The sequence below is a fragment of the Excalfactoria chinensis genome, chromosome 6 (genome assembly GCF_039878825.1).
Source record: "Excalfactoria chinensis isolate bCotChi1 chromosome 6, bCotChi1.hap2, whole genome shotgun sequence".
NCBI lineage: Eukaryota > Metazoa > Chordata > Aves > Galliformes > Phasianidae > Excalfactoria > Excalfactoria chinensis.
The window spans coordinates 33,602,631-33,627,566 of NC_092830.1; the positions used below are offsets into that span (position 1 = coordinate 33,602,631).

Here is a 24,936-nt window from a genome sequence, read left to right on the forward strand (position 1 = left end):
CATAGAAAGTACTTCCTACAGTTTTGCTCGTGTTATTCCTGAAACAAAACAGTAAACCTGCTCGTCCTTGGACAACAAAGCATCCTTTGAAATGCACGACGCAGTTCAACACTTCAATTGAACAGATACCAAATGACATCAAATCAACAGATAAAATGACAAAAGTTACCGTCTCACCTGCTGTATAAAGCCCACACTCTGCTTGCTGTGTTACAATCAAATTGTGACCAACAAAATAGGCAGTAACTTATTCATGTATTTCAGCCACAGTAACAGGGCTTCCACATCCATATTTTCTCACACACTGCAGAGTTGATTTGAATCAATACTTCAGTGGGAGACGAGACAATTAGATGCTGCAGGAAACAGTGATTAAACACAGAGCATAAATCTCATTGCCCACATCAATATAAATCCGTTTTCTGACATAGGGCTACTCTTCATTATCGCTCCTATTTTATCAATGGCGATTTTATTTTTAGATAAGACAGCAATCCAAACTCCTAACCCCTCCTTCTCATTGAAAGAGCCCAAGGTGCTGCTTCAATAAAGAACATGCCTTCTTTGGGCAAATTCTGGTCTTTATTTCCTGCTCTCCAGTCTCCTCTTGCATCTCCATATGCAGTTTTCTGCTTTTCCATCATAAACTGAGGGCTTCTGTGTTGTGCTCTATATAAACAGTGCACTCAGAGAAGAGAAGAAAATCTTCAGATAACAGAAAATAACAAAACCTTAATCCAGGAGTCACACTGTAAAACTGGAATAAGAATGGTGCAATATGCTTCAGCCAGTTTGTAAAGCTGCGGTCCATCTCCAAAGTCCAAATCTTTATCTTTGTGAGTTAAAACAAATACGAACACAGAAAAGGCCCCTCAAAAAACCCCAACAACCTAAAACAAAAACATATTAAAAACACAATTTTACATTATTAAACGACCCCTTTCCATTATACTCGCCAACCTTGACAGGCTTCTGTAGTATATAGAAAAGACCCTTCTCTGAGTGAGCGGCAAGAGTAACGTGAGCAGAACGTTCCCTCACTCAAGCAGTATGAGCTACTTTACTCAATCTCCCTTTTAATCATTTACAAGAAAAAAGGAATATATACATATATATATATATATATACACACACATATATATATTCTTTCTATGAGGTCTGTTTTCTTTCCATCAGTTAGTATTTTTTTTGTTTAAATACCATTCCTGAAGGAACTGCTTGGGGATGTGATATGAAATGCCCTTCTATGATAAGGGCAGAAGGAAGCGCTCCTGGATGCGTTCCATCACTCGATGTTCAGGAAACCATTTTGTATGACACAAAGGATTAGGAAAAATAAGCTGCATGACATTTATTTTGTAATTTTAACATTAATATCTGTAGAAACATTTTATTGTCAGTACAAAAGTTAACAGATTTTAATACTTCTTTTACCCAATTAAAAAAACCAACAACAACAACAACACACATAAAACAGTGTAATTTGCATTCATATCGCATGGCCGTATCAGTGTGAGGGATCTGAAAGTACAAACACAAGACTTCCGTACAAAGATACAAACAACAGTGATATTTTAGCAGAGGCCAGTGCTATACCTACTGTTATGGAATGAATCAGAAGGAAATACTGGAGTCAGCGTGAATTAATCCTTTAAAAAGATGCTGATATTCCTATGGCAAACGGTCATTATAAACAACCTCTCTCTTTTTAAACTTAAAGTTACAATAGAGGGATAGTCTAAAAGGCAAAAGATCCAGGCCAAAAGATCTGGAACCTATTACCCAACCCAGTGAAGAGAAATCTATTTAATCTGTTGCATGCGCAACCCAGGGTAGAAGCTCAGCTCTTTTTAGAGCTGTACGTCCTGCTATGGTTATAGACAAGTTAATGACTTGCCTTACTTTAGGAACCCATTCTAATTGTTTTCTTTCTTTCTCTCTTTCTTGATGGAATGATTGGATTTTCACCACGGGAAACACCGCCTAAAGAGTTAAGTTGTTAAAGTGACAAGTACTGAGAATAAAAGACATTCTTGTTAAAGGATTTGGTTTCGATAAGAATCATCATCTGACGCTGCGGTTTTTAAACACAAATAAATCACAAGTTTAATTCCCCCAAATTAGTTATATACTGTAAATATTTCTTTTCTTTTAAAAGATCTGAAAACTAGTAAAGTCTGAGCAATATACCTACTAGTTCTCTGTGCTGCCTGCATAGAAATGCCATTTAAATTACAAAAACACAACAACCCTATAAACGATTAATTGTTTTGTACATTACCAATTAGTTAATAAATTAATGATATACCATTTTCCCTGAAAGCAAAGTATTTTCCACCCTTGGATGGTGAAAATTAAGAAATTCTGTGTAAGAACAGCATTTAGCAAATAGCTGTTAAAAAAGAGACTAATCTGCTAGGTGGATTGGGACATCCATTTTTAAAATCAATACAAAAAATAATTCATTGTAAATATATATAATATATATTTATACATATTTTGAATATATTTACATACATCCAGCACCTATATACTGCATTTGTGCTCTGTAAGTGTGTGCCAACATATATTTTCTCCAAATATTACAAAATAAACAAGAAAGGCAGACCCAGAGTTTGCCTCAAGTCCAACTGGTCCATTGTACAAACAAAGTCTGTCGCAGCTTAGGGTAAGCCAGAAAACCGATAGCGATAGGTATCTAGAAACAGCTCATAAACATTCTTCTTCGTTGGGAACATTTAATACAAGTTGCACATTATGAGACCTTTAATGTAGGATCTGACTGTTTTCCTCCATGTTTTCTTTTTTTTTTTTCCTTTCTTTTTTCCTCCCATATTTCATATGTACAGGCAGAATCTTTAGGGTCCCAGAGAAAAGATGTTGTTTTGTATGTGGTAGGTAGCTTGGTGTTCTTGCTTCTTTTCATGTTTTAACGCTTCCATTCATGTGTTGGTACTTGGGAAGACAAGGTTCATAAGGCATTGGATCGGGAGAAAAAACAGAGTCATCACCTGAAGAACACGAACTCCTGGTGTCGGGGTAGCTAGGTGAATACTGCTCCAGAGGTCCGCTGAGGTCCAGATACTCCTGTGACAGAAGAAATCAATTGAGTTTTTAACCAGCGAGTAAAACTGGCAGTAGTGTGTTCCAATTGCTCTGATTTGGCTCGATCGCACAGTGGGTAAAAGAGCAGTTTAAAACCAACACTCATTTCCCTAATGCAATTGCATTCTAAACTGCCTGTAGCTCAAATATCTCATAAAACAAGGAGCCTGAATAAAGAAAGGAAAGCCAAGCCAATAACACAGTACTTTTGTCAAGTCCAACGGCATCCACATTAGCCGCGTCAGTGGAAATAAACATGCCAACCACATCAAAAGAGGACTTTTCACTTACAATGATAAAAATGAAATTTCATCCTAAATAGAACCATTTTTCTCCAGCACGTGGTAATGATTTGGAGAGGGAAAGATACTTCCAACTTTGTATTCCTCCGGTCAATTTAAATGTCTGTTTTATATTCCGTGATATTAACTTTGCGTTTAAACATGCAGTGGCAGACATACGTGCAAAAAAAAAATAACCTGAAAGAAAATTAAATTCACTCGATTGGGTTCTTTATACTACATTTTCTTTTCTGTGTGTCTGTGCGCACGCCTGCGTGCCCTAGAGTAGCCATGACCAAAGCAGTCATTAAAAAAGGAAATAATATCTGCTGAATCCAAGTTTTGGGTTAAGGCTCTTTTGTTAGAAACAACAGTTTTGGCAGGAGAAGAAAGTTATTTTCCCCCTTGAAATGTTCCTTCTCTTTCAACTTCTAAAGGCAGCTGCATTCATTTAAATGCAATCTCTTCATTTGCTAAACCACAAGTTATGATCTTACTGACGAGACGAGTCCTCCACCTCAGTCAGTGCTTTATGCTGCTGTGCTTCGGGTTGGGGGAATTTCATTCTTTGGTTGACATTTTTTTTTCCTTAAGTCAGAAATGTGACCATATTATTGCTTAAAGAATGGTCACCGTTTTAAGGAGGAAAATGTAAGCTTTAAAATGCCAACAAACGTAGCAGGCAGCAAAGGAATGCAGTCTGGATCAATGATTACTTCTTATCTTGCTCCCTAGATGTTCAGAAGATCCACAAGTACAAGCTTGGCATGTATTTATGTATAAGCAATACAGCAATGCAGCCCTGTGTGACCAGAAATGACTAAGCACTTTCTAGAAAGTCAGAAGAAAGTCTTCCAGCATTTGAATCTTTCTTGTGGGACTACAGACACAGCTTGTCATATAGAAAGGCTTGGTATAATTCATCTATGGGCTCAGAACTGAAGGTGGGATCCTCATCTCCTCTCCAGACAGCTTGTTCAACGTAAAGAGCTACAGTCACATGCAGGGATATAAAGTCTCCAGCACTGGGATTTCAATGAGGGGAAAAAAGAGGGGAGCTTGGGCAAAATAATCACTTACACACATGCAGAACATATTATTGGCAAACTGATTTTGGAGCTGCTGGGCAAGCCAGGTTGACCCTGCATCAACAGTGGCATGTGTGGGAAAGACAAGGTACCATAGTGGAGTGGATGAGTGAAAGTATGGTCAGATTGAGGCATGGAGGAGCTGTGCTTCAGCAAAACTGCACAGCTTACTTGAAATCAGAGGTCTCAAAACCACATGCAGTGGCAGAAGATGGGACACACTGGAGCTCATAGACAAGAGAAGTAACTTGCATTCTTAATCCAAGGCAAAAGCAGTGTCCTAAGATGAAGGCTTAGATGTTAGGAAAAGCCTTGAAGAGGTAAAACTATTGAAACAGAGCAGTGGGCTGTTGTGGGGCAATGCAGAAATGCAGCAGTGGAGATCTTCAAAGACAAAGTTACACAAACACGTCAGGCATGATAAATGTACAGTGGATCCTGCTGCAGGCCGCTCAGGTGGACTGGATGTGTTGCTGAGGTTTTTCCAGACCTTTTTTCCAACAATTTGAGCTGAAAGTCATTTATATCACCCTAAAGGCCTTTTCAGGTTACCTTTGAGATCCATCCAGGCCCATAAGTGCTACACAACTGGAAGACAAGATGCTTAAACACACAAGAAGAGGAAGAAATATCCTCCTCCAGGCTTAGAATTACAGCCCAGAACTTCCCTCTTGACTTTGCAAATGCATTCCAAGCCACCAAAGCACACTGTGATGGCAGCCAGCCTGCCACCAACCGCTCTTGTGAAATGGTGTGTAAATGATGCAGGAAAGGATTCAGTTAGTGTTGGATGGCGGGGAAAAACTGTAATGGTACACAGAGCTATGCGGCAGGCTTAGTCAGGAGCACATATTCCTGCCCCATTCCCAAACCATTCCTGAAGGTACCACGTTTTGGAGAAAAATAATCCAGATAAATTTATAGCTGCTACTGTAGCCAAAGAATCTTCTCAGCCAGAAGTATAGACTTACTCTACTAGATAAACGATGTACCTGAAAAATAGCATCTTATTCAAGGTCTCCCGCCATCTTTATGGTGTACAGGCTTTCCTAAAGCCTATGAATATCTTGTTTTAAAAAATAAATAAATCTGAGAACAATGAAAAATTAGAAAGTAATGGTGACACACATAACATGAGCCAAACCTTTTTTCTACATTCCAGCTCCCCACCCCACTATATAGAAGCGCTATAATAAAATATACTGAAGAATTGTTGAAGTGTTTTCATCCCCATCTGTATAATTTGTCCCAGACGACAGGAATTTGTAACATGTTTTTGAGGTATATTTTCTCTCAAAGTTCCCACCAAAAGAATCAATATTTCCATTACTCGTGATCTTCCTCTAAGGTGCCTGCGATATAGCAGTAAGAGAACCGATTCCTGTGTGGATACACTAATCAGTGTGTTTCTTGCTAGAACTAATCATATTTCAGACCTCTGAAAGAGTGCTGTTCAGATGAAATCCTTTTGCATTCATATAGCCCAACCTGAAGCAGTGTTAGGCAGGACCTTTGGATAATTGGATGGCTGTTCACATGCTCCCTGCGGGCCCTCGTTCCCTCCACCGAGAGCTACTTCAGTGAACCTAATTCACTCTCAGACACAATCTGAAATCTACTATTGACAATTTCTCCTCTTCTGACCTAGATATCATGGCTGGGAATCAAACTGAGCTAATAAATGAAAAACGTCATGAACTCTCCTCCACTCCTCCACACGAAACTCATGATGAAATATAAACATAGCTGCTCAGTCTGCCACGTGTATTTTCTCAACAACACTATGTTAAAAACATAAAAAATACAAAGAGAAATTAACAAAAACATTTTAAAGATGTGTTTGTCCTGTTACATAAACCAAGACATAATGACAAGAAACCGAGTGTTCCATAGGATACATAGTTTAGCTGCTTCTAACTTCAGAGCACGGTGACAAATGGAGCCAGAAAAGAACTTGAACAGGATTTCATAACTGTATAAATTCCATCTGCCTCCTGAACCACTCATCCTGATTAGTAGCTTATGGAGGGAAACAATCTACCTACCTCATTAGTTGTGAGAGTAAGGATCCGATCCAAGTCTTCTACCAACTGTTTAAAAGTTGGTCGCTGTGAAGGCACAGCCTGCCAGCAATCTCTCATCATCATATAGCTGTAAGAAATGCACATTTTCCTGGGTTAATTAAAATCACACATCCTTCTGATAAGCCTTTTCATACACAGCCAATATTCTTCATCACAAGTAAAGCAGCGAGCACTCCAAAGTCTTATACATGAACCACTGCTGCTACCCAAACCATACAATGCTGTCACTTCCCTCAAAAGATGCATCTCTATTTCTATCCGTGCTTGCCTAGCATCTAAATTTCCTCTTTGTGGACCTGAGTCTGCATTCTACTGTGGCGTTCCAGCAGCATTAAATTACACGTGCTTAAATCTTTTATCATGTAACAGACTGCAGCCTTTGTGAAGTAAAGAAATTAAAGTGGGGGATAAAAGCAAAAGCTATCAAGAGCCATACTGAAGCATCAGAAAGGGAAAGCATTCTCCCACTATCACTGGTAGACAGCGCTGTGTTAATGTTAAAGTTCCCAAATGCACTTTTTTTGTGTACAAAACCAGCTGGCTGTAGTTTATACAGGATAAGAGTCTGTGTGTGGTATGGCTATGTGTGCCATTTATGAATTTTCATACTTCATGAACCCAAACTGAGTAAATAAGGGTCTAAAAGCACTGACAAAGACTGGCTGATAGATGAGCTCATCCATTTTCAAAGGGATCACAGCAGGGTGTTTAAAGTGTCCTCCACCAAACATTTCCTGGAGACCTTTCCAGAGCATTTCTATACACATCTATATGCACACATATCCACTATTTCAGAGCCAACAATTCTGAAAATGCTACATTCTGCTGGGGTAGCATTAATTGTGAGATGGCTCCTTTCCATTTCGGGATATTCTATGATTTCAGTGCAGTCTGCAACCCTCAGTCCTTACAGTTCATTGGTGCAGTTGGCAGGTTTATCCATTCGGTGCCCTTCTTTAAGCAGCTTAAAAAGTTCCTCCACTGGGATTCCTGGGTAGGGAGACCCTCCTAAGGTGAAGATCTCCCACATTAGCACACCAAACGACCATCTGCAAAAGAAAGAGAAAACAGCGTTAGGAAAATTGCCTTACTGCTGTAAACAGAGACGTTTTTGCAGTGGATGCACACCAGAGCTGCTACTAAAAACTAGTTCTGTAAGGAAACAAAGGAGGGAAAAACTTCAGCCAGTTTTCCTGCCTGCTCCCTACTTCTAGAGCTGCCTCGCCACGTCCCGCTGGCAGCCATGGGCCCATTGCCAGGCTTCTCTGCCAGGTAAGCAACAGCGCAGAGCCTGCCCTGGCCCCGAGCTGCTCTGCAGTTCTGCTAGCTTTGCAGCAGTGTATTTTAGTAAACTGTTTGCACAAACTTACAATAATATTATCCAAAGGCATCGCGGGGCCAAAACGTCTCCCAGTTCCAGCACCGAAATGCCCGTGCTCCGTGCTTGTTGGGAGCTCACAATGACTTCCAGCTCTAAACCAGCCAAGCCATTTACTTCACATTCACTTAAATATTTTGTCAAGATGTTATCTTAAAGCAAAAGTTGGCTCCACCCTTAACCTGTGTATATAGCTTCCTTCATAAATAACATAAAGATGGCAGGAAAGGCCTCGGTAAATGCTTTTCTGAAGGAGAGAACAACTTGGGAAAAGCATCCAAGTTAAAGGAGGAGGCGGCACCTCTTATTTTCTCTACCCCGTTCCTTTCTATTTTAACTCTGTGCTGTCATGCATAAGCTTTTACACCTGTGCTGGGAAGCGTCCAGCCTTTTACGGCTAACAGCTTCTCTTGGAGAAATAAAAAGCATAAGATCTTCATCTGCACTGAGTAAAAAATACACATTTACTTTGAGCTCAATGCATGCGAGCACTGAGGATGGGCCCAGGAACTTTAATAGGAAGCAGAATTATGGGAGCTGTTGCATCAGCCAGCTACACCACGCGCATTACAAGATCCTGAAGTGCCAGAGTCCAATGATTTCCTTCTGTATGTGAAACACTGCTGGGACGCAGCATCTCTAAAATCAGGGAAAGCACTTCTAGTATATCCAGGCTATGTTTTACTGTACACAACCACAGCACAAATTTTCACAAGGCTCTTTTTTTCTTCTTTCTTTTCCCTCTCTTCATTTTGTTTCTTTTTTTTTTTTAACCTGAAGGAAGTGCAGAGTACGTCGAAAGCCAAGCAAATTAGATAGACTCTTTGTAGCTGCACATCCGTAAATAAGTTCAAGGGGGGAAACTTCCGCACTGACAGAAGGAGGTTAGCATTTTCCACCTTTCATGTGCTTTGAAGCCAGGCAGATTAGTAACAGAGCACTGGTTAGCAGTCTACCATAAAATCCTCACTTTCTAAGGGCAAGTCCTGTTCCAGCTATTAATACGTGAAACAAAATGAAAACGCTTAAAGGGAAAGGATAGCAGGAAAATACAGTCTGAAATATCCCAAACTTTAAGGAACGTGAAGCAGGTTCCCCTCCTGCCCTTCCAGACTACACAAATAAAGTCACTTACACGTCGCTTTGGTGTGTGTAAACTCTGTCAAACAGAGCTTCTGGAGCCATCCACTTTACTGGAAGCCGTCCCTGTATATTTAGAGGGGAAGAAAAGAGAAATGAAAGTCCAAAATGAAGATTTGAACACTGATTTTTGTTTCAAATAAACACTTTCATTAAAAACATAATAATAATTAAAAAGCCTCTTAAAATTGGGTCTGTTTGCACAAAGTCCATTCACTGAACCCAAGAATTTCCTTTTCCTTTCCCCAAAGCTTGCAGCCACAGCTGCCTGTTGCTCTGCATAAAAGCTCTGCTTTGCTTCGAGCCAAGGAGCTGTATCAAATTTGATATGAAATGGGTTCAGATCCCCTCCAGCGCCAACAAATCCCTACCTGGCCGCTCCGCCTTTTGGAACTACGCAGGCTCTGATAATTACTGTTCAAATGCCATTCATCACTCAGTGCTTTATTTTTATAAATGAGCCAGGCGATGTCATTAATTAATCTTTCGTATCAACGCTATTTCATATTAACAGAGTCTGAAGAACTGAAAGAATTCTGCAAAGTTCCTGTCTTGATTTGGGACAGGTTTAACAGCCAAACAACAACAACAGGTACTGAAAATCCATTTTCTCAAGCTCTAGACCAGCTTTAATACTGTGGTTATTTACATCCAAGCACAGGCAAAATGTGTAACCCTGTACTGTGGCAGTACCACACAAACAGGACTTTTATTATGGTTACTGCTATCACTGTTTATGCAGTGTTTTTCAAGATCCTAGGGCTGGTTCAAAACGAGCTAGAATCAAATTTCCACCTATTTCAAATGATCGGAGTCGAGGACACACAACATGGGCAGTTGTATTCTAGCAGTTATAATAAATCATAAAAAATAGAGCCTATTTGTTTATCTTTTTAAACTAACTGTCACTGTGAGAGGGGGAAAGAACTGCTTATGTCCTTGATGTCTGTTTTCTGTCTGATTAAAAGCAAGTCCAAGAAGCCCATTAAGATTATAACCATAGTTTTGAAGTGAAACACTGAAAGAAACACTTGTTTGCAGTGATAAGCAAACCATCCACTTACATTAGTAGTCTTTTTATAATAATCTATATTGTTGATGTCTCTGGCTAAACCGAAGTCTGCTATTTTCATGACATTATTTTCTGTAACCAAAACATTTCTTGCCGCAAGGTCTCGGTGGATGCACTGGAGAGAAAGACAAGACAAAAACACCCACTGAAATACACCACTGCAAAAAAAAGCCTGGAATTATTTCTAACCATAACTAAATCTCCTTCACAGATTTTAACCCAAATCCTTAGGTTGTAAAGCCACGCGTTTACTGCAAGTCTGTGCAGTAAGACTGCTGTAGTTACCCTGTTGCAACCTATTCAGGTCCAGCCAGATGCTTCCAGGTTGAACAGCTGCCCAAAACTCTCTTTTCAAAGTCTCCCCTTTGAAGCCTTGTATTTTGCCAAGGATGAGAGCTTGGGTGGTGATCCCAAATGTTCTAAGATGTTTGTGATCCACTCCTTGTTACACAAACCCCAGATACAGGGAGCACGGCATTTTCATTGCAAATGCTGTTAATGAGAGCATCACTGTGTTGCTTCTCTTACGTGACATTGGACCAACTGAACTAAAACCTGACAGTCCGGATCAGCACAACCTTCTTTAATATGAAAGATCTTCATAAGAGATGTATCTCTAGTAAGTAGTTCTTAGCCAGATGTCTGGGGTGCGTATGTTTACTTCAACCACGAGACTACAGCAATTTCACAGCAATTTTCATAAAGGCAATTTGGGCTGGGCTGTTTGCTTTTCAAACAGCCCTGATACTGAAACTCCAACCAGTATTTCCTCAGGATTTTTCTTCCTTCATGCCAGCATTATCCTGAAAACTTGAAGCTGATATTTCCGACACTAAAAGGAAGTTGTGGCAGCTCTGTGTATTATTCCAACCTTTAAGTAGGAATAACTTTTGGGGTTTATACATAAATCAGGCTTCTAAATCAGCATCAGCAGTGCCACAGTAGCAGAAGCAACACAGGCCAGCCTTCCTGTCCTGTCCTTGTCCTCACACCATACAAGAACCTGCTATGTGACACAAGGAGCTCAAGGCACCTGCCCAAGTACATGTAGCTAATAATGCCAACTGATAAGGCAAGGTGCCTTGATGAGTATGGCAAAGGATCTAGAGCAGATCTTTCTGCCATTCTAGAGCATCAGGCCAGTAGGCAGAACATATCAAACAGCTGGCAGCACCTCCAGGTGAATTCAGACAGTGAATAAAATCCCACTACCTTCTCTCAGGGTATTTCTGCTCTCTCATACCCTGCAATTTTGCTGTTTCAAAATGGTGCCATGACTGGCAGCCATGTCTGCCAGGCTTCACAGCCAGCTCTCTGGCCCCAGTGATTTGCTGCTACAGTGGCATGTCAGAGAGGACACATCAACAGAGCCAACATACAATTGCTTGTAAGGCAAAAACTGGAATAGACAGCCTCATGCAATGCTTTGCATTCTGTCAAGTTCAGCCCAGCACTGATAAGTGTTTTTGCAAAGGGACTGGACCACAGAAGAAATGATGCTGCCATGTATATCTGTGTGAGCACGCAGCTTCTTGCAGTATCCTGCAGCAGCATATCAGGGCTTTTCAAGATTTGCCAACCAAAAGATTTATTTTTTCCTTTCACAATGGTCCTTTTTTTCTTTGGATGTGGCTCACTGCCAGGCAAACGTTTCATTCATCTTACAAAAGGGATATTCTAAGGTGCTTTACTTAATACAATACTCATGCTCGCTCTATAGATTTTGTCCCACTGTCATGCATGTCTCCCTGTCTACTCTACTGCACTAAGAATTATTATTTCCAAACAAAAGAATAGGAGCAAAATTAGACTTCAATTCCTGTTCCCCTCCCCTCACCAATCTCTACAATTGCAGAGAAGCAATAAAATCTCATAACTCTACACAATAGGACTGGAGACTCAAACTCAGCTCTAAACTTTGGTTAAAACTAGCTCCATAGTTGGGAATGGGCTCAACTGGAAATGGTATAAATCTCACTAAGCACTCCATGCTTTCCTGGGGGTACTCAGCAACAGCATATGGTGCTCTGGTTTAGACACTGGGTCGAAACACTGCCCAGAATACTCATCGTTGCCTTCACATTAAGGAACAACATGATTATGGAGTTCACTATTCAGGGCTAGTTAAGGTTTCATAACTGTGATTTAATTGAGGTACTACCTGAGAAAATCTGTCCAAAGAAAAGTTGAAGAAATAAATGTCTAAAGATATCCCATGATGCATAACTTATTTCAATAAGCAAATGATGCCTTGCTGTCTCATGGGTGGAGTAATGGGACTTGTATAATCATGTGATCACTTGTGCTTACATACTCAAAGTGCAGATAGGTATGCAGTGCTTACTTTAAGCGATCAATTCCAGATCTCATTTTAGCAATGCTGTTGAACAGTTATATAAAACATTAAGGGTATTCATTTTCCCACCGATCTTCCGCAGAATGGATTGCACAACTTGTTTGAGAAAAGTCGTTCTCCCAGCTTATCAACCAAAAGCAACATGAGAACAAAACTAAACCTACAACCAAATATGTACCAAGCGCTTCGCGTAGTATTTGCTGAGTTCTACCTACTTTTTGTGAAGCCAAGTACTCCATGCCTCTTGCCAACTGGTACGTGCAGGATACCAAGTCCTTGAACGTCATCTGTTCCTCTGGGACCCTGTTAATATCAAAGGAGTACTCCATCCCAGGAGGGCGGCGCGCTCGCAGGTACTCACGCAGGTTTCCTTTGGAAGCATATTCTACAATCACGTACAGCGGACCTTGGGATAAACAGAAGTGTGTCAAAGCAGTAAGGTCAAAAGGTAAAATGATTTCCTGTTAAGAATCTTCTGGTGCTCTACAATAAACAAACTGGATTAATAAATGTTTAACTGTGAGTCCAGTAAGCACCGTTTGAACAAAAAGGAGGACTGGGCTTCGCTAAGTGGCTGGCCAAGGGTGCTTTAGAAGGACAGTGGCAGAGCTGCACTAGCAACTGAAAGTACCTAAATCCTATTCCTTCCAAACCATGGCACGTACTGAAACACAGACATTTTCAGACCCAAAATATCACAAGATCTAAAGAAACACTTTTGTTGCCAACTTCCAGAATTCAAATGTTTTTCTGCATGACTTTTATTACACGACTATCATTTAACAGAAACATCGTTGCCTTTAGAGAATGAAATTACACATTTCAAATTCAAAGGACACAAGTTTTACTAAAACGAGACTGACAATTCAGAATGACAGATGTGGGTAAAGCTGCTATAAAATGTCATTTTTCCCTACAGCAAGGGATTAGTTTTCACACGATATAGTACCCTTTCTCATATTAAAGCTGCAAATATAATGAGACACAGGAGTTAAAATATCGCTGCTAAGCTAGGGAAATATCTAAAAATCCCATCACAGCATGACTGTTTCCTTAAAAACTCTTGAAAAATGATGATTAATGAGAGTTCTGGAGACCCGTGTGAAAGTCCTGGCTTAGTTTCTTTTCTCTACTCACCATCCTGGGTACAGGCTCCAAGAAGATTGATGATATTTTTATGTTTCCCAATCATCTTCATCATCTCCATCTCTGACACCAGGTCGGATAGATCCTTTTCTGTAGCATCATCTGCACAAGACACAAGTTCAGTTCCTACTTTCTGTTGTGCCAGCATGAGCGTCTCCGTGGCACACCAGCATGTGTGTGCTTCGAAATGTAGAGCATGGGATTGGTTTCCTAGCATACACTGTACGTTGTACACTGCATAAAGCCATGTGTTATGTCCTAATAAAAATTAGTCCCGGCTTCTTTGACAGACCGACTGCTTCTTCAATCATATGTTAAGTAATACAAAACACTAAAATCCTGTCCTTAGCCATCAACCTTTAAAAACCGTGTCTTTCCTAAAAGTTGACTTCATAATAAAATTCAAATAGGCACTAACCACCTGGGCTGGGATCTGCATGCAGACAGCTGCTGACATGAACTTGCACAACGCCAATACGTCCAAATACTCGCGGCTGAAGATAAACAGGCTGTCAAGAGCCCAGATTTACACCACAAACCACCAAAGGCTGAGGCCAGCTATGTGCACTCTGACCCCCCCCACAGCGACAGAGCTCAGACACCACAAGGGAAACTTTTCATGGCTGAAAGCAGCCTGAAACCCTGCTCAGCCCATTTTCTTACCTTTCAGCATCTTCACTGCCACAGTCACTGCTTCTTTGGGCCGGTCTTTGTCAATCCCCACCGCTTCGGCCATCACCACTTGCCCAAAACAGCCTTCCCCCAGGGGTTTACCCAGTGTCAGCCTGGAGGCGTAAACAGGGGATTAACACACAGCATCTGGGGCAGGGGCACAGCCAGCAAAATTCCAGAGCTAAATATAAAAGGCTTTCAACAACTTGCTGCAGCACGAAGCTCTTATCATATGGAACTAATGAGACGCACGGCGTGTGTCAGTTTTCACGCACACCACGGTCTGTTTTCTTAGTGACACTACAGTGAGCATCTAATACCAACAGATCAGTTGCTAAACCCAGCTTTTAAGCTGCACTTCTGTCTCTAACAGGAGAGGCTGCACTCCATGGTGGAGGGGCAGAACTTGCAGAGCATCTGGGTGCAACCAAAGCTCTGGGTGCAGGAATGGAAGAAGGCACAGCCTGGCTTCTTGTGGTGGTTGGTGTGGCACATCTTCTGCTTCTTCATGTAGACGGTGAGGAGATGGAAGAAAGGTTTCTTTGTGCACATTGTCATCTGTTCAGCGTCAGGCAGCTGATGGTTTGTGTGGTTAAGGGTGGTATCGAAACCATATGGGTGTTTTAGGGATCACTAACCATGAGATATACTGGCACAGAGGGAACAGTCAGACATACTCTCAGCCTAACTTTTGCTCAGAATTCCTACTTTTGTTTTCTGCCTATGGATGTGGGTCATGAATGTTTGCCTAATGATCTCTTGCACTGAAGGGATCAGCCAGGACAGAGAACAGCCCAGCAGCAGCTGTGCTTGGACTCAGCCGTGGGTGGTTATCAGCTCTGGTTATCACCCCACTCCTCCTCCCTGTGGCTGAGGAAGCAGCCAGACAGCAGTCTTCTTGCAGAAAAGGGGCGGGAGGACAAAGATGAGGGGGAGCCAGGGGGATGCTCGTGTGCCTTGAGCCACTGACAGCTCTGTACTGCAGTCTCACTGCCCCGAGGCCTCGATTCCCCAGCAATACGGCCAGCATCAAAAGGCAGCACCTTCCTCAGGACAAAGCACTTGGCAGGGCTTGGTGCACCCTGCACGCCGCTCTCTCCACAACCTCCTGTCCACAGCAAGATCGCTCTTCTTACATCTTCATGCATTCTCCCAGAGCTTTGATCCTTTGAAGGGGCAAGATGGGAGCCTTTACCCACCCCCAGGCTGGTTTTTGGCTGCAGGCTCACTGCTGCCACAGATGTCATGAATGAGGGCAGCAGAAGATGCAACATCCATGAACTTGTAGTAGTCAGCATTATTCAACGTGGTGGCCAGATTTGGGCAAACATTTTCATAACCAAGCTACTATAGTTGTGGCTTTCCATGGCCACAAGCAGGACTCACAGGTATGATGTAGGTAAAGCTAGTTGTGAAAATCATGGACTTCCATTTTCCCACATTGGTATGCAACAACAGAAGGCTATTAGACTGGGGCAATTGGCTTGCAAACCCTACTTGCTTATCTGCTCAGGCACAAGGGAGAGATGAAGGGCACCTCCTCCCCAGAGCAACTCGTGGACAATGTGTCAAGTGCAGTCTTAGCCACGGTGAGAACACCTCAATCTGTTTTGGATTGGTTTCTAAAGCAAACGCTGGCTTAAAAAGGTGCAAAGACTGAAGGGCAGCGAATGCTATGCTGAGGTCATCCTGCACTTTATCCAGAACTGAAATTGAATTTAGGATCTTGGCAGAGAACAAACATTTGCATTGGAAACTGATTAATTTATGTGCTATTGCCCTGCTAGGACTAATGTAACAAACCCCTCATTGTGTGCCTGCTGCCCCCCAACTTAATATAACTGCCTCTAAATAGCTTCCTTTCATTGGAAATCCACTCCACCTACATTTGTGCTGAATGCTAGTTTTAAATGTTTAGCACACTAAGATTTTCCGCATTTAGTGTATCCCCCAAGGGTACGGGCTGCCAGAATATGTATACAGGCCCCCCTGTTGACTAGAACAGTGCAGGTGGCAATTACTGTGTTTTCCTCTAGTTTTCAGCTACATAATTAAAAGTAATTTCCAAAACAGTTGTCAGAAGGTTCGAAATTACAGCTCGATCACCCCAAAGGCCCAGCATTGAGCTTTCAAAGAACACAGCTCAGGACAGCAGGTGTCATCCTGAAAACTTCTTAAAATTAGTGTCAACTTCAATATAACATCATGGCCCTACCTGTGTTAATACCATCTCTTTCACATGCCCATTTCACATTAAGAAACGTGGTTATGCCTTTGCATATTCAGCAGCTCGTTTTGCATGTTTGTCTAACAGCATATTCTGGACTTTTTCCATCTCTTATTTTATACTGTATTAAGTCCTGAATAAACATTGATCAATTATGCCCTAAACTACTGAGAAATACAGATACAAAGATATAGTTTGGGTTTATCTCAGCTGCTCTTTAGCAGTGAAAATAAACCAGAACAACATGCAGAGAAAATCCTGAGTCTATTGAAAAATGAAAGCATAGATAATTGAACTAGACCTTGATCTTCGGGGAAGGTTCAAGCAGCCATGAATGCAGTCTCACTGCCCCGAGGCCTCGATTCCCCAGCAATACGGCCAGCATCAAAAGGCAGCACCTTCCTCAGGACAAAGCACTTGGCAGGGCTTGGTGCACCCTGCACACCGCTCTCTCCACAATCTCCTGTCCACAGCAAGATCGCTGTGCCTTCAGACCACCTTACATTCAGCAAGAAGCTTCCTCTCATACCATGTCATGTTTCACTGATGCACATAAGGTGGTGGTAAGGAAAAAAGGCAACTTACTTATCTCTTGGAAACTCCCATTTTGGGTCCTCTGGCAGTTCATATTCTGAGACCCCCGCCAGCATTGGGGCATCAGCAGTGGAGGAGAGGCGAGTAGTTATCCTCACCAGAGGCGTGTTGGAGTTCATGGAGGAGCTCGAGTCAGCTGACACCTGTTATTGCAATGCAAGATGCAAAAAAACAGAAAGGCGGAGATGTAATCTTGGCCCAATACTGGAAAAGCAGCGACACATAAGAACCAAGCCAGCTAATAGCAGTGGTGTTAGGGTGAAGACTGAATCTGGACCCATTTGTAGAGCACTATCCTACATTTACTATCCCATGTATGCACAACACTGACTCCAATTGCTGCCATAGACATAGGTCTGTCTCAGAGTTTCAAAGAGTTGTAGAAGCATTCCCTCAGAAGGGAATCTGAATAAATGTTTCTCCCAATTTACTGAATTAATACTTCTTTTTAAAAATCAAGTGAGTATTTACTTCACCAGCCTTAAGAGACCTAAGTGGGGCAGCCTATACCAGAAGTTACCAATCAGCATCTTCCATTCACTTCTTGTTTCCCTTGTCACCATCTGTATTCTGAAATCAGTACACAGTTTAGTATTTCTGGGTGTCGCTATGAATTAAACCAAAATTCTCATTTTTCTTAATTGACATATGGAATTTAAGCAAGAGTTGTCCTATTTAATCCACTAGCATCAATGACCAAGGTCATGGGCACGTGTAACAAACGTAGGCTCCCCTACTATGTTTTCTAAATGTTTAACATTGAAACTATTAAAATGCTGTGACAATAGTTAGGGGGTACTTAAGAATTTAAGTTCATTTAAAATTGAAGTAAAGATTCCGCACACGTGGCAGAGAAGACTTCATTAAAAAAAACATTTCGTGTTTAATGCTTCAAAGTATAGTTCACTTTGGAGTGATTCACGATTCATCATCAGCCTCAACAAAAGTACATTCCCCTCAGAGCATCTGATGTACTTAATTGTAACTACTCTGAAAATGGAGGCACCAACTGCTCCATCCATGTAACAAAAACTGTGTTGGTGCAAATGGTACATCTTCCATAAGGTGCATCTTCCCTTACACCAGCAAACAGCCCACTGTCTTCAAAATGGCGGAAACACATCCCAAACTGCTTGCATGGCCACTCTGTCCTCTCCTTGAAACATGAATCTTCCTCCTGTCTTCAGGCCAAACCCAAAGCTGGTGGCCATGGTGGGACGAAGGCCATGTCACAGTGAGATCTCTGGGAACCATCCTCACATCAGGTGGCAGAAGACACGTCTTGGGCAGCATCATCAGGACCTCTCCCAAGTTCTATAAGCATCGCTCTTGATCTTCCTCTCCTTAACACATGTAATCTACTCTGAAACCAGATTTGCTTATGTAAAATGTCACCAGGTCACAGTTTTGTTCCAGAGGTCTCATAGCTGAATAAAAAAGCTTGTATAAGCAAACAGATCCTGCCAGCAGTTCACAGTGATATGAACACAAAATCCTCTTGTTTCTATGACACCTGATAAGTGCCACTCAGTGCTCAATAATATTAAGTCCAACTAATGATTACAGTGTCACAGCCCACTGAAGCTCCTCAGAGCATGGCTGGAAGGCTTTTGCAACCACCTCACACTCTTGCACAATGTATTGTGACAAGACAAGGTTACAGCTCTCAAATTTCTCATCGTGACTTTGTTATGCTTTTGGTTTAGGTGCCTTTTTGCAGGTAGACAACTTCAAGTCCATCCCATCAAACAGGTTTGAGTTCCTGGCATGTTTTTTCATAGACCAAAGACTAAGCTTGGAAAAGGTTTTCATAAGGAAGAAAGCATTAAGGGCTGCTTTCAAAAGATTAACCTTAGTAACTGCTTTTGAGGCTGAATGATAGACCTTCCTTGAGATCAGAAACTCCAGCTTCTGGTTGTGAGATATGCCCAGGAACAAGAAGTACAGCTGCACAAATAAAGCTGCCATTCAGCCAGGGAAGGTGGACCTCCTCCCCCCATCCATCCCACCATCATTAGCCTCAATATTTACTCTCAGCAAATATAAGTACCTGGCACATTCCTCTAGAATAATAAATACAGTGACCACTTGGGATGCAAACAGAAAACTGCTATTAATGCAGACTTCAGGGCTGTAACTAAATCAGTAGACGAATACTGAACAGAGCCCTTGGACAGAGATGCAGCAGGAACAAACCTGCTGAAGCTGAACTGCTCATTCAGATCGGCAGGGCAGGTCAGCAGGAGAACCAGCACCAGAAATAGACTTCTACTCATTTCCATGATTTCACTACAGTTTAAAAGTGATGCCTCATAGAACGAATCAGCTCAGCACTAAGAAACGTGCAAATCTCCATCAACAGCAAGTCTTCCCTCGAACTTCAGTCTTCTCTTGTTTCATTCATCTTTTCATCTCTCTCACTGGAAACCTACTACTAAATTCCCTATGACCACTCCCTCCATACTTTCAAAATCCACCCACTGTTCTCTGACCGTTCTACCGTGACATGTGTTCAAGTCCTGACATTTATATATAGATATTTTGTGTTACCTTTACTTTCGTGTCTTCCTTTGTCATCACACCCATTGTCTTCCCACGGGACAAACATAAAGGCAAATTGAGATGATGCCCTTTGTGCATCAGAAATGGACCAAAAATGTTCCGGGGTCATTTTTCTCATAATAGAGTGTTTTTACTGACACTGTTTAGATCTCTGCAAAAGCTCTGTCTTTTCTCTCTCTCTAACACTCACAATTCAGCAGCCTTACAGTAGTAAAAACTGGGAAATGTAAACTTGCAATAAACTGAAATACCCTAGTGAGGCATTTCAAACACAGACATTAAATAATAACAATAATACTATAGAAAAACAGATAAATGACTGTCGATTTCCCATTCAACACAACTGAGCACGTTTACTTTGCACAGTAAACAGAAGATTGACTGGAGATGCTGTAGATAAACAAAGTAGACTCACTTGGATAGGAGTGATGAGAAATCCAGAGGAACTCTTCAAGTGTCTGGGAGAAGGAAAATGGACTGCACTCCCAGGGAATGTTCTCCTGATTGACTGGCTGGAGCAGAGCAAGGACTTACAGGAGCTGAAGAGCTATAAAAGTCTGCTCCAGAAAAGGCTCAGCCAGCCTAGGCTTCAGTTGAAAGAGACTTTCTGTTTTAAAATGTCCCTTTCCCTTTCACACAATAGTAAGGAATTAACCTTTGAACTCATCTCTTAGCATCTCTCCTCACTACTTTAGAGTACACTATAAAACAGTGAGGAAAGCCCTACATGCTTGAAGCTCAGTAGGCGTGGTCAATTTTAGTCTATGTGGGTACACTTTAAGTAAGAGGATGGAGGAAGCCTTTTTCCAGCCTGCTGCTTCCCCCTGTTCACACAGGTTAGAGAACCAGTGGTGGTCCTGCCACAGTCCTCACACCTCAGGGCACAGAGCTGCTTTCTCCTTAGTTCCATGTACGAGTATTATTTTTGCTTTCAGTTATGCAACAATTCATGCCAGCAAAGGGGTAACAAAGGCCATGCTGACTTTTCCCAGCAAGCTTGCAATTATACTTGGGCACTGTACAGACCCAGGGCCACCTTTGGGTCCACTGAGTGCCACAAAGCAGAATGCAGCCAAAATGCTCAACCTTCTTGGCCAACCACCCAGCCCACCAAGAGGTTCTTCCTGCTTAGCACATTGCTAGCCAGGAGGAAGGAAGCAAGAAGGAACACCTGATGGATGTGAACGAGACATCTCCAAGGCCTATGCACCGCATATATAGTGCCTGTTTTAAGTGGCTATGTTGCCCCGAAAACTTATTTGGGTACTTGATTAAAAAAAGGAAGGCAGAAGTCCACTTGACACAAGCAGAACACCGGAAGGACTATTGTGCTATATGTTAATCTCAAGAGGTGGGCAGTCCTCCACCACAACATGTTTCTTGTGTGCCTTCTGCTTTTAGGATGCCAGAACCAAGCAGAATTATCAGCCTCAGGCACATCCCAAACCCCATTCCCGCACTTCAGGAGAAAAGCCCACTCTCTCCAAACCTCATGTACTCAGCATCATTATATCCCCATTTTAACTAAGTATTTGTCCCTCAGCCAACATGCTGCATTTAATCAGCTTTGAGATAAATACTTCACAAGCACTTCTAAGCAGAGCAGCATTTAAAACTTAAATGAATCTTCACATGCTATGTGGAAGAATCAGCTGCAGAGCAGTGTGTAATTGTCTGTAATTGATTATGAAGGGTGTTTTCCTCCATGTATGATTTATGCTATATCCTGAAGCCTGGATCTGTCAGCTCTGGCACTCACACTGTGAGTTTTTAGCAGCCATGCAGAGACTTCCTATAATCGTCAGTCTTTTTTGAAGGCTCTGCTGTAGAAATTAATTTGAAGTCATCTGCATATACGTATACAAATATAATTGGTAAGTAGTGCAATTAGAAATGGTCCGTCTGAGTGCCTGGATCTAGCAAAATACAAAGTAAATTTGCTACAGGAGTCTGAGGATTCCTAAGGTAAGAAGTGGCGCACTGCAACTCCTTCAGGAACAGATTGCTTTTCAAAACAACCAACCCCTGCACATGTAAATTAATTAATGTAATTAAGATACAGTAAAAGAAATCATTCTTCCCTCCAAAAGGCACACACACACACACACACACAACTGAGGGGACCCAAAGCTTTACAAAATAACTGTACCTCCTACCAATGCCTGCACTTTGCCCATCAGTTCAGAGGATCTATCAGCTGCAGCCTGTGCTGCAGATGGGTGTGTGAGCACAGTCCTGCAGTGCTTCTTCCCACTGCTTGGTGAGCTGGCACTCCCATGCAGAACACAGCTAATACCAGTGGAGCGCTGCAGCTCTCTGTAACTGCTTGCTACATTTCCCTGTAAGCAGTTCCTATCTCGAAAAGCAAGCACCAGAACTGGGTGGGGGTGAGGACTGCAAGGGGAGGGAACTGATAATTCCCAGCTTCATTGTGATCCTTCCTATGAATGTGAAGAGAACTGTGTTTTGGCAGGAAAAGAATGCCTGCATGTGAGAGATGATAAAATCCCGTAGTAGCTCAGACTAAATAGCCAATGTATGAGATTCCAGGCCTGCAAATCAAACCACATGTTACCAAACAAGACTCCTAAATGAGATGGCATCACGGCCACGCAGCAAATGCCTCCTCTTGAACCAGTGTTCTTTTCATGCCCACATCCTTAGGGAGCCTGACCTCACAGCAGAGAGCTTCCAAGACAACTTCATGAATTCCCCAAACCATGGCCTCATTTCCCTGGAATCCCACCAAATCACATCCACTGGCCAGGTTCTCTGCTGCACTCACACCATCTACCTGTCACAAGCACTTCCCCTGCTCACTCACACTTATCCTCTCAGCTTTTTGGCCATTCCTCTGTCCTTCTCCCTACAGAACACAGCACACAGGCAAAGGAAAGCCTGCTGCACCCACATCTAAGGAATCATCACTGCAGACAAGCAAGCCACCAGGAACTGCTCACCTCATCCTGTTCTCTTAACCTGATACAATCAGTGAGCTGACCAGTGAAATCATCAGAACAAAGATGCAGATTTATTCTCAATCTTTACAGCAGCTCTTTTCCTCTGCGATGTGTTTGCAGAGAGCCCTTGAATGAGCAACTCCTCTTAGATAGGGAGTACTCCGGACAATGGAGAGTGATGGAATTTCTGCAGGGGGTTTGCTTATTATATATTTGCTTATAACAACAAAATGCCATTTATTTATTTATTTATTTTGCCATGGCTGAGGAAAAGCAAGTGAAATGACGGACTTGACAAGCACGTTTTATGACAAGGACGTTGTTCCTCTGTGAGAACAATAGCTTTGGAGAAGTTCCATATTGCATCATTTAATGATAAACAGCAAAGCTGAGGGCAGTGATTGGCACCGGTGTCACACACAGTGAAATAACACTCTCCCGTCGAGGAATCATTTCCAACTGACACAACTGAGCTCACATCAAACCTCAGGCAGTTTTTATGCTCTCTATTCATCTCCAGGCTACTGCGATGCTCTTATATTCAAGCAAAAGTCTAGCAAATGTTTTTTCTCTAAGCAGTTGATATTTATCACTCTCTGCCTAGTCAGGCACACAGCTTATGAAAAGCCCTCATTATCCAGAAAACTACACTGAGTTTTACCTACAGAGATATATTAATTGAGCTGAGGGCTTCTCATCTCTATTTGGGATATACACAGAAGCCAACCTACCTCTCTTCCCTGGTGGTTTTCAAGTCAATGAGTAAAACAACAATTATTTTTAAGTGGCAAAGCAAGTCAGAGAAAATAAGAATTATCACCTTTGTTTATAAAACACAGCAAATACTTTTCAGATTGTGTAACAGTCACATCCCTCACACCAAGACTTTGTTAGACACCACTACTTAGGGGACAACCTCCAACACATTAATGCAGGGATTTCCCTGCCATATTTCTAGCCATCCTTTGAAATCCCAGACTAAGATCCCCCCTGAGTGTGCATCCAAACTTTGAAACACCTACAATGAAGAAGGAAGAGGTATTACAACAATAGTGAAAACATCCCAGGTTGGCTGTAAGAAACACATACAGAAATTCAACTCAACCCATGAAATTGTAGATGGACAAAACCTTCACATCCACACTGACCAGACCTGGATCCAAAGTCTTTAGGAGGCCACACTTTGTAGAACAAAGGCTGTTCTGGCAGGCAGTGTCCCGTGACAAAGCCAAAGGCCTGATACTTGTTCAGCTGGGTTGCTGCTCTTAGTGTTGCCCTCTCCAGCAACGCTCACTGCTAGCAACAAGCAACTACGAATTATGCACACAACAGGACTGCACTAAGCATTTTGGATCTGACTTCCAGTTTTGCTCCTTACTCAGAAACATCAGCAGCTTACGATCTGATTTAATATTGCCCCTGTTATTACTTTATTGCAGCCTTTCTATTTTGAGATGTTCTCTATATGCTTAGCTATGAATTTTCCTCCTCTTCCTGAAAAATACCTCCCTGTATCTGGTAGCTAGTTACTACAATAGAAGTCACCTTAGAAACATCATAAATATACAATTAAACAGGACTCTGTTCCAAAGTCAGCAAAAAATTTTCCATTGATTTCAACAAGCTCTGGGATCAGGCCCCAAATCACTTGCAATACATTTTTTTTTGCCATCTATAGTACTGCTAATAAAGAATATATTCCATCTTTCACAGTTTTGCTCCTACATCCCTGACTTTCTTGCCTTGAGACTGTTGCATCAAGATGCACTTTCTTCCCATACCATTCCCCTTGGTGCCAGACTAAATCCAGCCCTCATTACAATGTGCTTTCATGCTCCCTTATTCCTCCTTCCAATGTTCCTATTGGAAGGATGTGCTGGCTTTGGGTTTTGGTAAAAGTTCTTCAAACTCTTTATCTACTTTCTGTTACCTGTCTGCGCAGAGGGATTCGCTTTGTCAGCTTGTGGACAGCTGGCTGGCTGCTGAAGTCGGGCTTCTTGGTGGTGTTCTTCATACGGCACAGGATGACCATCAGCACCATGCAGGCAATCAGGAAGACCCCTATGCAGTAAATTGCTATTTCCAGGTAGTCTGGAGATGTTGGATATTCCTTTTCCTTTTCAGGAGCTGGATTGCAGGTTTTCGGGAGGGAATAATCACGCCACAGAGTTAGCACACAGTACAGGCACAGCTCAGCACAGTGCATGGAACAGCATGAAACAGTTAAAACATCAGCAGTTGTAGCAGTGACTTTGTGACATATAGATCACT

General features: G+C 42.0%; 1 protein-coding gene across 2 annotated transcripts in view; it reads right to left on the minus strand.

Annotated features, from left to right (window-relative positions):
• Window positions 1-1,366: 1,366 nt before the first annotated feature.
• FGFR2 (fibroblast growth factor receptor 2) overlaps window positions 1,367-24,936 on the minus strand; it is a 72,336-nt gene continuing 48,766 nt past the window's right edge. For both annotated transcript variants that reach the window (XM_072339542.1, XM_072339541.1), the window contains 10 exons: window positions 24,596-24,792; window positions 17,135-17,286; window positions 14,314-14,435; window positions 13,642-13,752; window positions 12,720-12,910; window positions 10,141-10,263; window positions 9,072-9,142; window positions 7,470-7,607; window positions 6,520-6,625; window positions 1,367-3,087 (listed from right to left, as the gene is read on the minus strand). In XM_072339542.1, the coding sequence (XP_072195643.1) occupies window positions 2,923-3,087; window positions 6,520-6,625; window positions 7,470-7,607; window positions 9,072-9,142; window positions 10,141-10,263; window positions 12,720-12,910; window positions 13,642-13,752; window positions 14,314-14,435; window positions 17,135-17,286; window positions 24,596-24,792 (1,376 nt within the window). In that variant the 3' untranslated portion in view covers window positions 1,367-2,922. The remainder of the gene's footprint in view (window positions 3,088-6,519; window positions 6,626-7,469; window positions 7,608-9,071; window positions 9,143-10,140; window positions 10,264-12,719; window positions 12,911-13,641; window positions 13,753-14,313; window positions 14,436-17,134; window positions 17,287-24,595; window positions 24,793-24,936) is intronic.